Source organism: Leptonychotes weddellii, chromosome 4, assembly GCF_054177405.1.
Source record: "Leptonychotes weddellii isolate Sample4059 chromosome 4, ASM5417740v2, whole genome shotgun sequence".
In the NCBI taxonomy this organism is placed as follows: domain Eukaryota; kingdom Metazoa; phylum Chordata; class Mammalia; order Carnivora; family Phocidae; genus Leptonychotes; species Leptonychotes weddellii.
Genome location: NC_138372.1, coordinates 153,904,890 through 153,920,385, shown reverse-complemented (window position 1 = coordinate 153,920,385; position 15,496 = coordinate 153,904,890). Strand labels below are relative to the sequence as shown.

The 15,496-nt window shown below is 42.8% G+C and overlaps 1 protein-coding gene across 4 annotated transcripts in view; it reads right to left on the bottom strand.

The window, feature by feature from the left end:
- The window catches only part of COL14A1 (collagen type XIV alpha 1 chain), a 207,315-nt gene continuing 191,819 nt past the window's right edge, over positions 1-15,496 (bottom strand). For 3 of the 4 annotated variants that reach the window (XM_081816455.1, XM_081816456.1, XM_081816459.1), the window contains 3 exons: positions 4,436-4,513; positions 2,513-2,668; positions 1-879 (listed from right to left, as the gene is read on the bottom strand). In XM_081816455.1, coding sequence (XP_081672581.1) covers positions 800-879; positions 2,513-2,668; positions 4,436-4,513 — 314 coding nt within the window. In that variant the 3' untranslated portion in view covers positions 1-799. Of the gene's footprint in view, positions 1,696-2,512; positions 2,669-4,435; positions 4,514-15,496 lie in introns of all 4 variants that reach the window. The other variant, XM_081816457.1, reaches the window with a different exon arrangement.

Genomic DNA, 15,496 nt, shown 5'->3' with positions numbered 1-15,496 from the left:
TTGTTTTAAATTTTTATTTGCTTATAAAAGAGAATGGAAATGGGTTTGCAAAAAACTTATCTGCATGTACAAAGGAATCCATGTAGATAAAGAGGGCAAGCCTTGGAATACTGCTGGATAAGTCGTTCATCAAAATTGGATCTCTTTGCATCAGAACTGGTGGAAAGTCACTATTTTACATGTCAAACCATTGAAAAAACTAAATCTATTTTTAAAATCACCAAATTCAGAAAGGTTATATTCTGATGCATATTCTTAGACACCAGTGAAATGAGGTACCACGTGATCTCAGAGCTGGGCAGATCAGTTAATCAAGAGGTAGTTTCTCCAATAATATCCCTCTTTCTTTTCAGCAAGGCCAGAGGAGATAGGGATAAATGGCATAATCTTTGAATCTCTTTAAATTCTTATTCTGCGAGGGCCCCATTTCCTTTGAATACAATCATAGCTGTCTTGATGCACTTTAGGACTTGAGATCATCTAACACAGAAAAGATTCCAGAGTTCAATTTTTTTGTGTGTGCCAATTTTCCTTTGAGCACTCTCCTCTGGAAAAACAAATCATCTGGCAGGCCATTAAAATAACAAAGAAAAATAAATCCTGTGGTATCATAGATTAAGAGGGTTTTTTAAAATATAATTTTTTTTGCTAATAATGCCAATATTAGCAATGTCCAAGGAGATTTAGGCTGCTGAGATAAGCCCCCCAAAGGTAGCATACAAACCACATAATGACATTCTTCTTGAATAAGTTTCTCTAAGAGTTCTTGCAGTTGCTCTTTGAATTTGTCCTGAGGCGATCAGATGCCCGAGCCCCACAGTTCCATGGCTTCTAGCTCATCTTGGACAGGAGTGAATTCCGGTTGATCGGGATGGGGAGCTAGAGAGGAAGAGTGGGGTGGGGACTTGATAGGACCAGGAACTGTAAATTGATATTCTCCCCTCACACAGGTCCATAAGAGACACAGATTTGGTCAATACACGAGAGAGAAAGCCTGCTTGGGTGGAAAGTAGTAGCTTGCTTGACCACCATGCCGCTTGCACTTCCCCGCGAGGTTTCAGATGGTTAGCAAAGAAGGGACAGATCCGTTACAGAAACGGTTAGAAAACTAGAATCACGGCCAACTGCTTAAATAGCATGTGTTTTATTTACAAAAGGAACCCTGAATCTCAGCAGAATTTTAGCAGAAAAATAAATGTTTAAAACTGATCTCACGTTAGAAACCCATCACCAGGGGGACAGTCAGGAAGGGAGGGCATCAGAGGAGGATGGTCAGGGAGAAAGGTGCCCGTCAATCTTGTGTGGGGACAGGAAAGAGGAGAAGGCACATTTAGACAGCTATTACCGAGCCTTCACACAGAAAAGTTGGGGATAAATTCTTGGTACACAGTCATATACTGACATCCAGGCTGATACAGAGCAGTCAGTTTCTATTACAACGGACACTTGTGATCTGGTTAATTTCCAGTATTATCAGTGTATGTGTCGGGAGCGGGGAGGGCAAGAGACGTGACAGTGGGCAGGTAGGGAAGCAGGTGAGGCAGGGAAGCGGAGTGCCCATGGTTAGGGGCAGGGGCTGGGGGCAGGAGGGTGGTCAACAGGACAGTTCTGGATCCGTAGCCAATTGCCCAGGCCAATGGAATCAGAGTGGAGGAGCTCCACCTCAGTGCTGGTAATCATTGTAAGGAATCGGATCTTAATAAGGGACAGGGAGATTTGAGAGAACAGGGAGGGAAGAGATGAACAGAGAAAAACACATCAGCAAAACTCTGACCAGTTCCTCTGGCAAATAAGGTTAAATTTCTCCTAAAGCAGAACACTTAAATTCTTTGACTAAGAAGTTTATTGCCCCAAAGCAGTCTCTGGACATCTTTCTTGATGCTTCCAAGAGTGACTATGTCAGAAAATGTCCCATTGCACAACTCGCCGACATGCAGGCTGCAGATGTTTTTAGGAAGCATTATCTTTCACAATCTCAGGCCAGGAGTTAGTAATGAGGCAGGGACAGGCATGGTCACTCTTGTTTCTTTTTAAGACTATCTTTGGTCTTAAATGGTGGGCATGTGGTGGGCAGAATGTCACCCAAAAGAATCTACGGGGCCATCCGCATTAAGGGGAAGTCGTAAGTTTGAGGCTTTTCCAAAACAAGAGTAAAATATGACAGGCATCACGACCACACCACAGCAGTAACATAGAATTAGGGCCCCCACAGAAAGTTCAAACATGTCCCCCAATGACCAAATATGAGGTCGGAGGTCAAGTTAGTGTGGACTGCCATTTATAAACAAGGAAGATTTAGTTGTGTTGTTATTTTCATTTTCCTCTTAAGGTTTTTGAAGGGGTAGCCTTGATAGTAATTTGCACTTCATAGAAGAGGTCTCTGGATAATTTAAGGTAATGAGGCATTCAAGTTCAGCTTCCCTCCCATAATTGGTCTACTGCTCACTGCACCCTCATCATTATAGTTCTAATTGTAGCGAAACATTGTTCAAAGCCCACAAGAGGCACTTACCTCCTACCCTGTAGGCAGAACACGAAGAGGGGTCGCAGTATCCAGGCTGGCCAGAAGGACCTTGTGGTCCAGGCACCCCCAGGTGACCAGGTGGACCCCTGGGCCCAGGAGAGCCGGGGGGCCCGGGGCTTCCTGGCCGACTCTCCCCTGAAGGTCCTAAGAAGCACCCACAAAGGAAAACAGTTGGTCTTTGACCATCACAGAGTGGATGGTAAGAAGGAAACTCTTGGTAGTCTCTTAAGAGAAGCCACCTCACACATCTTAACAATTAGGATAAGATACCTCTCTCTGCTCATTGAGTTTTTGTTCCTAAACTGGACTTGCTGGACAGAGGATCATATTGTAATCATACATTCTCCTGGAGAATACTTTCAATCAGTTCAGGATACTGGAAAGCAAAATGTATTCTTTGCTGTCACGTCTTGGATATTAAAGGGAAAAATACATACCACTGTCAACCTGGTTTTCTTTATGGAGCTCCTGTTTCCCAATGCAGTTCCTTATGAATGCAGCATGTGGGCAGACAAGCACACGCGGGGGCACACACGCACGCACTCACACCCACTCAATCGCAGCCTCATAATCTGTACTGCTTTATGGCCCTGGGTAATTGAAATACATTAGCCTGAGTGTGAAAGAAATTATCCTACAGGAGAAAAAGGCAAAGTCTGAAGTCAGACCCAAAATACTAATCCAAAATGTCTTTAGGCTACCTTATATCAATGGAGAACTCAGATTGAGTGAAAATAGGAGGGAGATTAAAATTTTTGTGATTTTTGGAAGTCTATCAGGCTGGGTGTTTTCATGTTTGCTTTGAGGTCTAGATTCCAATAGTGTTTAAAAGGCATTCTTAAACTAAAAATGAGATTCTTCAACTCTAGTTGGAATGAACCCTTCAACTCTAGTTCTAAATGAAAATGAGGAACAAGTATCACCTTATATTTGAAAAGTGTTGCAGCTCTAAGTAGGTTCAGTCCCATTCAGTCAACTCTCACCAACCATCCTTTCTGTATAACATGTGATGCTAGATCAGCCTCTCATAGAAGCTCTAAGGATAGGAGCATTTGTGCTCAAAGTGAATCTTTTCCATTAGGAATCCCTCCCAGGAGAAGTACTTCCCAAAATCACTATTAGGTTGGAAAGAAAAAATTTATAAAGTATTCGATTTGATGTGGCTACAACCAGATTATATATTTTTTATTTATTTATTTATTTATTTTTTATTTTATTTTTTACAACCAGATTATAAATGTCCAACAGGACTGCAAACTTACAAGTCTAATAATGGGGATCATAGTCTGGAGACCTTTGTAAAAACACAAAGCAATACAAAACTCAAAACTGACACGAAATTCATCCAGTAAGAAGGCCATGGTGGCAGAAACTAGGAGTGTTTATCAAACATCCATGTGTCCCTCTGTGTTTGGAGCCTCCCATGTGGCTCAACGGAGACTGGCTAGTTCCAGCCAGTGAAATATGCATTACTGCGATGTACATCGTTGTCCATTTAGGAGGGTGAAGGTTGATGTGCCTCCTTTATCTTTCTCCTGGAGGCCTTTTTTCCAGCATGGGGGAAAGGCCACCTTACCCACATCAAACTTTGGGGTAGTATAAAATAAACCCTTATTGTGTCAATCTACTGAGCATTTGGGATTATTTGTTACTACAGCATAGCCTAGCACAGCCTAACTCATGAAGCCAATAGGATCCCAGAATATGCTAGAAGCCTTTAAGGCTTCTGTACTGGGAGGATCTTCACTTAACAAACTGGCTTTCCAATAAAATGAGTGAGAAACTCAGCCATTGCTGTCAGATACAATGTACTGTGGATGTAATACGGCCATTTTCCTCACCATGATGTCAAGTAAATAAAAAGTGTTAGGATTTCCATCTTGCAGTTTCCTATTAGGTAGGAAGATTTACCTGCTGGTCCAGGGGGGCCTCTTGGACCTTGGGTTCCAATGCCTGGATTTCCTTTTTCTCCCTTGACACCAGTTAGACCTGTTAAAAAAAAAAAGGAAAGAAAGAAAAAGTCTTTAAAATAAAATCTAGGCAAAATCTTTCAAAAAGACCTCTCTTATAAAGATAAAGATGTGGGTTGGTTTGGGGTTATGGTTCCCAGGGGACTTTTAAATTAAATTCTGACACTGTGAATTATGTACAACCACATATAGAAGGCTGGTTCTGTAGCTGAGCATGCTGCCCATATTTGCAATACTGTAAGTCTATCCACCTTCCTACTGAAGGGGTTCAGCCTGCCAGGATCTGGCACCGTGTCTTTACACGCACCAGGCCATTCGACATATGCAGCTGGCACTCCACGGTCACACAACAGAAATCACAAGTGAACACGTCTAACATTTTCCTTTCGGTCCACCCTGTAACGTATCTGCAAAAGGCATGAATTATAATTAGGCAGCAAAGTTCTGAAGAGCATGAGTTTCCATTAAAAACTTGGAAGCTCCAGGAAAGCCTGTGTTTGATTTGGCTGATTCAGCCCCATAAAAATCTAAACCTATTCATGTTTCTTTTCCACTGAGCAGATTCCTTATTCCAAATAATTTACAGTGCTATTAACAAACTATACATTTTCAGGCAAAACAAAACAAAACAAAACAAAAACCCAAAGAAACATATACTCTGCCACCTCATCATCCAAACAGCTCCTATCACAAGATTGCCGGACAGGTGAGAACACGCTATACGGAGGCCCACCCGTCCCAGAGAGAGTTGCATCAGCTGGGGGGCGGGAGGGGGGGTTACCCCGGCTCACGTCACAGAAGGTCTCTGGTGCCTGTTTTTCATGTACAACAATGCTTTGAAGTAGCAGAATGCAGCATTGCATATGTACGCGATTACACTTACAAAGAAATTATGTGTGAATTGGAGAAGCCTGGAAGGAAACATAAATAAATGACAATAACCAATTTGAGAGGTGGCAGGCATGCCAGTGATTGAAAATGTTTAAAGTGACAAATCACTTTTCCCTTTTCCTAAAGGCAGTGCATATTCACGACAGACAAATGAAGAGACTCAACGAGCCAGGACTCCGGCCCTTGAAAACAATCACTTTTCACGTCTTGTTTATAACTTCCAGAAAGAAAGGTGTTCATGTAGTATTTGCTCTGGGAACAGTTGGGGGAAAAAACAATGAAGAAGATTGGGGAGCCACTGGCACTTTTTTCTACACGGCACACATCACCACTGTCCCTTGATATGAGCGCTGGTAGCTGTTGTGTTCCTTGGGACCTCCTTTTGGGGCCAAGGTATATGTGGCACCTTTGAAGAAGTCCTCCTTCTTTGTTAGTGGTCCTCAGGGCTGCCCCACCCCTGCTATGCTTCCCCAACACCCATGCCTATTGCATGTGGCCTCCGGAGGATTTTCTGAGCTCGCAAGAGACCAGGACTTTAGGGAGAGAGAAGGACACTGACCACTGAGCCTCTAATGGCCTCCTGTTTTGGGTCCGACTCTTGTCTTAGGAACCCATAAGGAAGACAGTAATTTCTCAAGAGTAAAAATACAATTTCGTCTGAGTTTAAAAAGCACACAACATACTCAGACTAATCAACACGTAAAGCTCAATTGCTCATCAAGTTGTCCAGACAGAAAAGCACCTTGGGTACATCTACTGTATATTACCCAATTAGCTACCGGTTTAGCTATTAGTTTAGTAGCTAATTAGAATAAGTACTTTTCAGCTGGTAGGTGTTCTCTCAGTTGCAAATATACTCCACCAGGCATCTGGAAATTTAGCAGAAACTGCCTCCTCTTCTGTTTGAATGAGAGTCACTTTCCCCAAAGGGAACCACTAATTTTTAAATTAGAACACAATAAAATACACAGATGACTAATGGCAGTCTGCTCATGATTAAGTGTGTGGTGACTCAGAGGCCTCCCACGACGTTATGGTACTCAAGGATCAACATTACCAACATAGCTTCTCAGTGATTCTCCGAAGTGGGAGATGAAGTTGATGAGGCTGAATAGGACATGCAGGAAAGTATTAGGAAAAAACTCTCTGATAAGAATTTCTTGACTTGGGGCGCCTGGGTGGCTCAGTCATTAAGCATTTGCCTTCGGCTCAGGTCGTGATCCCAGCGTCCTGGGATCGAGCCCCGCATCGGGCTCCCTGCTCGAAGGGAAGCCTGCTTCTCCCTCTCCCTCTCCCTCTCCCCCTACTTGTGTTCCCTCTCTCGCTGTATCTCTGTCAAATAAATAAAATCTTCAAAAAAAAAAAAAAAGAAAGAAAGAATTTCTTGACTTACCCGTTGCTTCTTCATTAAGAAAGTAAAAGGTGGGGAAGATTGGGGAGTAGGGATTCTGGTTGTTTTAATTTTCTAGTTATGTAGAGAAAAACAAGTGGCATTTGATATTACCTGCACTACAAATCAAGGTAAGAGAGGAAGAGTCTCACAAAAATATTCCAGCCCCTCAAAATGTCTTGAAAAAATTCTAAGGATGTAATTATATTAACAGAGAATTTTAGATTTTATTATCCTTGAAATGAAGATCTATTCCAGGTACACGGAGGCTAATAGATTAATATCTGTCCACGTGTTCATTATGGTTCTGAGACTGCAGGAACATTCATGTCCATGACAACTGAGTTTGGTTGTAAATCTTCTTCTTGGAATGAAAAAATCATGTTAAAAATCAATAATTAAGGACTTAAGATGAGGACTAAAATTAAAAGGTAAGCTTAGAGACCTCAGAGCTCTAAAAATAGATCTGCATATGCTTTTTTTTTTTTAGATTTTATTTATTTTTTGACAGAGAGAGAGACAGCGAGAGAGGGAACACAAGCAGGGGGAGTGGGAGAGGGAGAAGCAGGCTTCCCGCTGAGCAGGGAGCCCGATGCGGAGCTTGATCCCAGGACCCTGGGATCATGACCTGAGCCGAAGGCAGACGCTTAACTGACTGAGCCACCCAGGCGTGCAAAGATCTGCATATACTTTTGATAAGCCTGTAAGCCATGATTAAAAGGAAAGAAGTGAAATGTCCTGAAACGTCCGCCCATTTATGAGATGTCAGCGGGCAGTGGAATCTGGGCATAGTCCTTCTTTACAGACAAAACGCTGTCATTACCCATACTAAGGGCTTCTCTCAACAATCTCTTTGTGAGGGCTGAAGGTGGGAGCCATTCGTTGTTGAGATGGAGTCCCTGGAGCCAAGTGCCTACCTTCCCGCCACAAAGGCATGGGGACTCCTGAGCGCACAGGATGCCCCTCCTTCTGGAACACCCGTTTCACATTGGCTGTCTCCATAAATACTTATTCTTCAAGACCCAGCTCAAGGCTTCTCTGCAACCATAATGAGCAGAAGCCTACTGGATTCAAGAGGACAGGAATTATCGATCTGATTCATGGCTGTATCGCTGACACGGCTAGGGTGTCTTCCACATAGTATGAAACTTATAGATACTTACTGAATGAATGAATGAATGAATCAATCAATTCTCTGATTCCATATTGTCCTTGCCTCCTCTTGCACCCACCCCACTGCATTGTTTGTCCTCATGCTCACTTAGCCTAAGACTATGAGCCTGCTGACGGCAGGGATCATGTCTTCTTCATTGTTAGTGTCGGATCCAAGCCAAACCTCACACATAGTAGGTGGCCCAGTAAGTTCTAGAAGCCTAACTGAATGACTACATGTCTACACCAACATGCAGCTGACTCTTAAAAGCAAGCCTGACCTTTGAAGGATCAACAAACAAAATTCCCTACCCTGGAGCTTTGCTTTTTACTTTCACGTGCCTGGCTGTGGGAACACTACTTTTTCTAACCAGTTCCTCATGTGGCAGTGTCAGCTGCTAGTGTTTCTTAGAGATGAATATAACTGATCACAATTAAGTTTAAGTTTCCGCCATTTCTAAAAACTGAGCATAGCTGATAGAAATGAAGATCTAGTTTTCCAAAAATATGATTTTAAATAAGATTAAAATATCTTTAGCTTTGTTTTTGAGTTACCAAAAATATTTAGGATAATCAGAGAGATTATTATTATCTATCCATTCATCTGTTCTTTCTTTTAAAAATATTTTAATAAATTTATTTTTTTTGCAAGGGATTCTAGGTTCACATTAATACTGAACAGTAAGTACAGAGATTTCCCATATACCCTCTGCCCCTACACATGCATCATCAACATCCCCCATCAGAGAGGTACCTTTGTCATACTTATTCTTTTTTAAGTGTCTCATTAGAAACCATTTCAGGGCTACCTGATTCTCCCTCACCACGAACCTAACACTGAACCTCCAATATTTTCTTTTACTGGTCTACAAAGGCAGAGACCTGTCCATTTATATTCCCAGCTCCAGGCACATACTTAAGGCACTCAAGAAATATGTGTCAAACAGATGAATGAATGAATAAAATACTAAGTTCAGCTGCAGACTTTGACAAACCAAGAATGTGGCCAGTTTATCAGCTAAGCCTATAAATGAACTCAGTAGATTCTGCATGCTAGATGCTTGACATGTGTGAGCTCCTTTAGGTTTCACAAGAACCGAGAGGGCGGGCACTACTATTAACCCCCAAGGGGGCTGCCCTTAGCTAGGAAGTAGTAGAGCCAAGATTTCAACCCCGTCAGGATGGTGCCGAAGTCCAGATGCTGAACCACTGTCCTCCCTGCCTTTTCATCCCAAGTGAGCAGGCTGTACTTCTTGTCTTGTTCTTTGCAGTCGAGGCTTCCCGAGCTACCTGCCGAGTCAGTCTGCACATTTGCTCTGGCCCCGTGCTCAGCAATCAGCCCGGTGGTTATCACATTTCCTCAGCCTACTTCCCTCAGTTGGCATTCTTGCCCTCTGCTCTGAGCAAGATTCAGGGTTGATGTTTAGTGGCTCTCTCCGGCTCCCACTGACTACATGTCTAGGATCTGGCACTTGGTTGTCCATTTCCTATTTTCTTTGGCCTGTTGGTCTCTGAATAGAGAAGTTTTACTCATTTCTCTGCCCTCTGACCACACCAAGCACTCCACACTGGAGCCTCATGCTACTCCATGGACCGCGGTGAGTCTCTTGATCCCAGACATTTTGAGCAGCTCCCAGGATTTATGCCCAGGCACATATGCAAAGCCCGGGCAATGCTTTCATTGTAACTGCACCAGAAAGTCATAGAAACAGTGAGACAGAGCTTCAGCTATGTTATTATACTATCTGTTACCTAGGAAATGCTGACAATGCATGGCAAGCACAGTCTGCTTCCCACTCAAAATATGCTTGAATGCCTACTAGAAGCGAAGTACTGGACAGATACCTAGCTACAAGGTGGCAGATTAATTGGACATAATTCACTAAATACTTCGTGCAATTTCCAGAGTCTGCTATTTTTACATTTTTGGCCTGTAGCGTTAGTACCAGCATGTGGGACTCCATGTTTTGGCTAAGGTCTCGGCTAAGAGGACAAAGACTGGAAAATACATGATTGTTTTCAATGTAAACAAACTTTGCAAACAGTTGCCAAGAGTTTCCCTTCTTATTGTCGTTTTTATAAAATAACTGCCCATCCACTATGACAGTATAATTCAGGACTCAGTCAGGGAAAGATAAAGCACTCCAGATTGTTCAGGCAAAGAGAATTTAATCCAGGGACTTGTTTACCTGGGTGATGGAAGGACTGAGAAGCCAATTAAAGATGAGGAGGCCAGTGATAAATTAGCAAAAGCAGGAAGTCACTCTCATCTTGAGGAGCATAGGGACAATGGAAAGGAATGGTGTGACTGGAGCCCAGAGCCTAGAACCTTCTGGTAGGATCTAGAAGCAGAGGGAGAGATTTCCAGTGGAAGCAGGAGCCTTGTAAGGGTTGTCACCCCAACCAGAATTGCAGGGGAGCCAGGGATTGGGTGAGGGGAGAAATATCCTGACTTCTCCCCTGTTCGAACCCTCTATTCCTTCTTTAAGCCTCCCATTGGCTGAACCTTCCCAGGAGCAGGGGGACATGGGAGCCTGGAAAGGCAGTGATGCACAGCTAAAGGAGGGAGAAGCGCTGACTGGAAGCCAACTGCCTTGTCCAGTCCCAGTATCAGGCTCTGAGTATTCAGAGTCAGAGGCTCCCTTCCTGCCTGTAGTGGGTCACCCCGTAGCAGGGAAAGGGACAAATGGAGAGCCATTATGCAGTCTGAGAAGAGCTACAACAAATATGAAAGCACAGAATTGAGGCATCTGTGGGGAATCACAGGAGGCTCTCCGATAGAGTTGACCCTTGAAGCTAAGTCTTGGAGAGCAGGCGTTAGCCACCCAAAGAAGGGCAGATGCAAGTACGTGTACAGAGAACTGCAGATGAAAGCGAACTGGGCGTGCTGGGGGAATGCCAAGAGGTTTGGCAGGACTTTGGCTGCAGCAGGTTTGGGAGTGGTAGAATAAGAAGCCGGTCTTCTGGCTGGCCAAAGGAGTTTGGATACCGCCCTTTCCCCTCGTGTGCACAGAACCCCTCCAATACCATCTACCAAATTTTTTTTTTTTTTTTGTAACTTCACCCTCTTTTTCTCAAAGAGGAACTCCAAAGTGCTGAAGCCTCAGGCTCCTTAAAACATGGATCTGCCCCTGCTGGGTGTTGCAAAGCAATACAATTGGTAAAGTGGACTGAAAAATCCCGCAGAGCTCAACTCCACCAATAAACACTGAGCTAGTCCCACAGAAAAGCCAGAGGAAAACATGTCAAAGCATTAAGTAGGGCTGTCCAGTGGTCAAAGGAACCACTACGAGATCAAGATCAAGACAAGATATTTTGCACTTTAGGTTTTTCTATCAGTTTGAGACATGGTAATATTGGCAGGAGGTCCTTTGGTCTTTTGACCACACAAATCTAAATTAGACACGCTGATGTCTGGGCAGTGAGAGAGGGGAAGGAAGTGCAGCTGGGAGGAGGGAGGTGAAGGGGCAGCATGGGGGCTGTAAAGGAAGAAGGGAAAAGAGAGGATGAGGAGGAGCGCCCTTCATCACTGCACACCAACCCCATGTAGGCGTCTGCAGGCTGTTCACACATGCAGGTACATGGCAAAAACGAACAGGGATTACATCTGGCACCAGGAATCCCGGATTTTTGTCCACACAGTTTTGCAAACTGATACAATGATCTTATGGGCACATAATAAGAGTATCAGACCAAACGCCCATTGACCAGCTTCAGCTCCCAAGTTTTGACTGGTCCCCCTTCAATGCCATTGTATTATTTCCAGCATGGACCATTAGGAAAACTATTACTAATTCAAAGTTAACAGAAAAATGAGCCAATTTCTATGTCTTCAAAAATGAACATTTCAGATTTGGCATGAATATTCAACCAGTTGATGATATTTAAATTAGAGCTTGGTCTAGTTTTCATTCCTTGCAGAAATGAAAAGTGATATGATGCTCTCGACTCTTGGAAAAGAAGAGAGCTGTGTCAGGGCTTTGGGATGAGGCCAGTGTCTGCAGAGTTTAAAACAAAATGCAGGAGTGCCTGGGTGGCTCAGTTGTTAAGCATCTGCCTTCGGCTCAGGTCATGGTCCCAGGGTCCTGGGATTGAGCCCTGCATCGGGCTCTCTGCTCAGCCAGGAACCTGCTTCTCTCTCTCCCACTCCCCCTGCTTGTGTTCCCTCTCACTGTGTCTCTCTCTGTCAAATAAATAAATAAAATCTATTAAAAAAATTCATTAAGGCCAACAGCCCTTCATAATAATCATGAAGAATCCACTATTAAGATGAATACGTCTTATATCTAGTTAAAGCTAGAAACAATGAAAATGAAAAAAATTAATGAATATATCTTTTCTATGTATGTTTTCGCTCAGCTATACAAATGCATTTTGATATATTTATATATATTTATTTATATATATATTATTTATGTATAAAGTATTTATCACTTTAAAAGCCATGTTAAAAAAGTCACTGAAAATAGTTTACCATAGCTCATATAAACAGCTTTTGTTTTATCATCTAAATTATTACATGTTATATTTCCATTTTACTTGTTTATGTTCAAGGCCAGAAATTTAGAAAATGACTAAGTACATTCCTACAGTCAAAAGAAAGTGTTTCTCTGCCTCTCTCTATCAATATTTACATACAGATATAGTAAACACATACACACACAGGCATAATAAGCAGGAGGTCAGTTGATCTTTTGATCACAGATATCTAAATTAGACACACTAAAATTTGGGCACTGAAATGTCCGATGTATTTTCTATTTATGTATTTCCTACCCAGTTCAAAAATCCTTCCTATTTAAAAATCTCACCCTGTTTTCCTGGCTAAATTTACACAATAATGACTTGAAGAAAACACTGACATTGTCAAGTTGGCAGTAACTGGCTATTAACAGGATGTCTTAGGATTGATGTCCTATAGCCACACGGCAGACTTCTGTTTTTTTTCATGGCTCTAGCGTGAAGGACAAATGGCAGCCAAAAAAACTAGCCAAGTAGTAATCAACACCATAAATCACTTATGATTCACGAAATGACTATTGCACTTCAGGTATTATGGAAAATAAAAGGAAAATCGACATTAAGTTTGGTCTTTGGGGAATATGCAGCCTTCCTGGTGAGACAGGATTAACGGAAGTGAAATCATTAAAGCAATTCAAGAAAGCATATTCTACCTGGGTGCTAAATGATCCGTTTCACACACTAGTGAGGTGGCCATCTATTCATGGATCCAATTCTTGTTCAGGCCTCTTGGTGGGGCGGGGGGATGTAGAGATGAAAGGCACGGCCCCACTCAAGTAACTCACAGTCCAGTGGGAAGACAAACAAGTACACCAACCCTGACAGTACGATGAGAAACTGCTGGGGTGGACACTTGTGCTCCGGGAGAGTTTACTCAGTCCAGTTCAGCTGGAGTAGAGCACGGTAGAAACAACCAACACACGAGCCAAACAAACCACAGGGAGGAACGAGTGGTCTGGCAGAGGTGACTCTTGAGATGAGTTTTGAAGCTGGAGTATGAATGAGACAGAGGAAGAAAGAAGGTTCTGGGGAGTGGGAAGACCAGGTGAAAATCCATGAACGGGTACAAGAAAGGCATACAACGGGAATCGGCACTGAGGGCAATAGGAAAGGGAAACACAAGTATGAAGAATGTGGTAAACTGAATGAGTGGTCTCACTTCCTCATCACTCTGAGAAAGACGGACACACCCATTCTCTTGCTTTGGGCCGTGTTCTTCCTTACCTCTTGGGGTTGGGTGTGGCCATGGCCATGTGACCTGCTTTGACCAATGAGATGTTAGAGGCAATAACTCAAACAGAGGCTTGAAATAGGATTGGGTGCTTGGGTTGCCCTGTTTCGTTTCTGCCCCTGTCATGAGGATTACATACTCTAGGAAACTATTAGCCCTCCCAGCCGGGGCCCCAGCAGAGCAGAACTGCCCCGGTTTGCCACAAATATGTGGTGAAAAAAATAATATTTATCATTGTATCCTACTGAGATGTTTGTGGTTCGTTATGCAGCAAAAGCTGACTAATACTGAGAGCACAGAGCAGTTCAGTTTGGCTGGAGCAAAACGTACATACTTGAAGTGAAGTGGAAAATAGGAACCGGGACCATACAAAGATATCATGCTGAGATGGCATTAACCTTGAGTGGTATTTCCAGCACGATACCCGTTACCCCAGACAGAGACTGAAATCCAACGCAAGAATCTGATCAGATCTACTATACAGACCCTCCAATTAAGGGTTTCAAAATATTTTAAGCTACAGAAACAATTATATTAGCTTTCATGGCAAAAAAAAAAAAGAAGACAAAATGGACTGTAGCCCTTGCTGACATCTTGACTCAACCTCATGGAAGACCCAGAGTCAGAAGCACCCAGCTAGACCACTCCTGAATCCCTGACCCAGAAAAACCACGATCATGTATGTTTTGTTGTTTTAAGTTGCTAAGTTTTAGGGTAACTTGTTATATAGTAATAAATCATTAACACATAGAGCTTCTCTCTGTAGCCATGTTGAATGTAAAGAGTCAGTTTGTAATAGAGGGGGAAAAAAGACCCTTACAAAATAAAAGATGATACAGTGAAGAAAAAGAAAAAGCATTCCTTTTCAATGCGTTCAGGTTACTACACATTATGAAAAAACAATACATCAGACCTTTAGAGAAAAGTCTTGTTCCAAAGCACTTTCAAACTGGACTTTACAATATAGCTCTTGGGTGAGAGAAGAGAAAGCTACCTTCATTTCTCTGGAGTTCATCTCTCAGGAGATGGGAGGAAGGGGATGAGGAAAGAAACATACACGTCAGCAGATTTTTAACAGCAATGAACAGTCTATGCCTTGTGCAACCGAATATCAAAGATAATACAACATCACAGGGAAGACTTGTAAATATTTAAGCATCAAACAGCCAATTATTACAGGAGCCCTGCCAACCCTCTATCTTTAATCAAGTTGATCTGTCCCATAAAGATAACTTTTCCAGGAATAAACCAGGATAAAGAGGACATTAAGAAGTTCCACAGATGCTTAGCATCAAGGCATTCCTGGTTGGCAACTGCTACGCTATTATTCTGCATTCGTGACCGAAGTTTTCAGCCAAATGTATCTTCGCTGCCAACAGCTCTTTTCAACCACAGAAATAGCGAATGCAAGAACCCTACTTCTCTCTCCCAGCTTCGAATTGTCCTGAGACCCAGCCTCCTCAGGCTTGTTGATTCCCAGGTGAGGGGCATGAGCTGTAGGGACTCAGATTTAGCTTTCGGGTGTATGCAGCTCTTCTCAGCTCTGACTGCCATTTCTGTGTCTCTGAAGGGAGTTGTCACTGACTTCCAGCCACCAGAGTGTGGCTGACTCCTTTTCTACCTGTGTTTGCTTTGGGGGGGGGGGTGGGTTGTGTTGCATCTTCTCATCCTTCTCACAACCCCCCCTTTCTCATTTTCGGGAACAAAGTCCATCTTTTTCAAATTAACCACAGAACCTTAGGACTGATATAAGAATTGATCCTTAAATCTTGTCTTTCTTTACATTCACTCCTTAGAAATTTTGTTTTCTGTGGCAG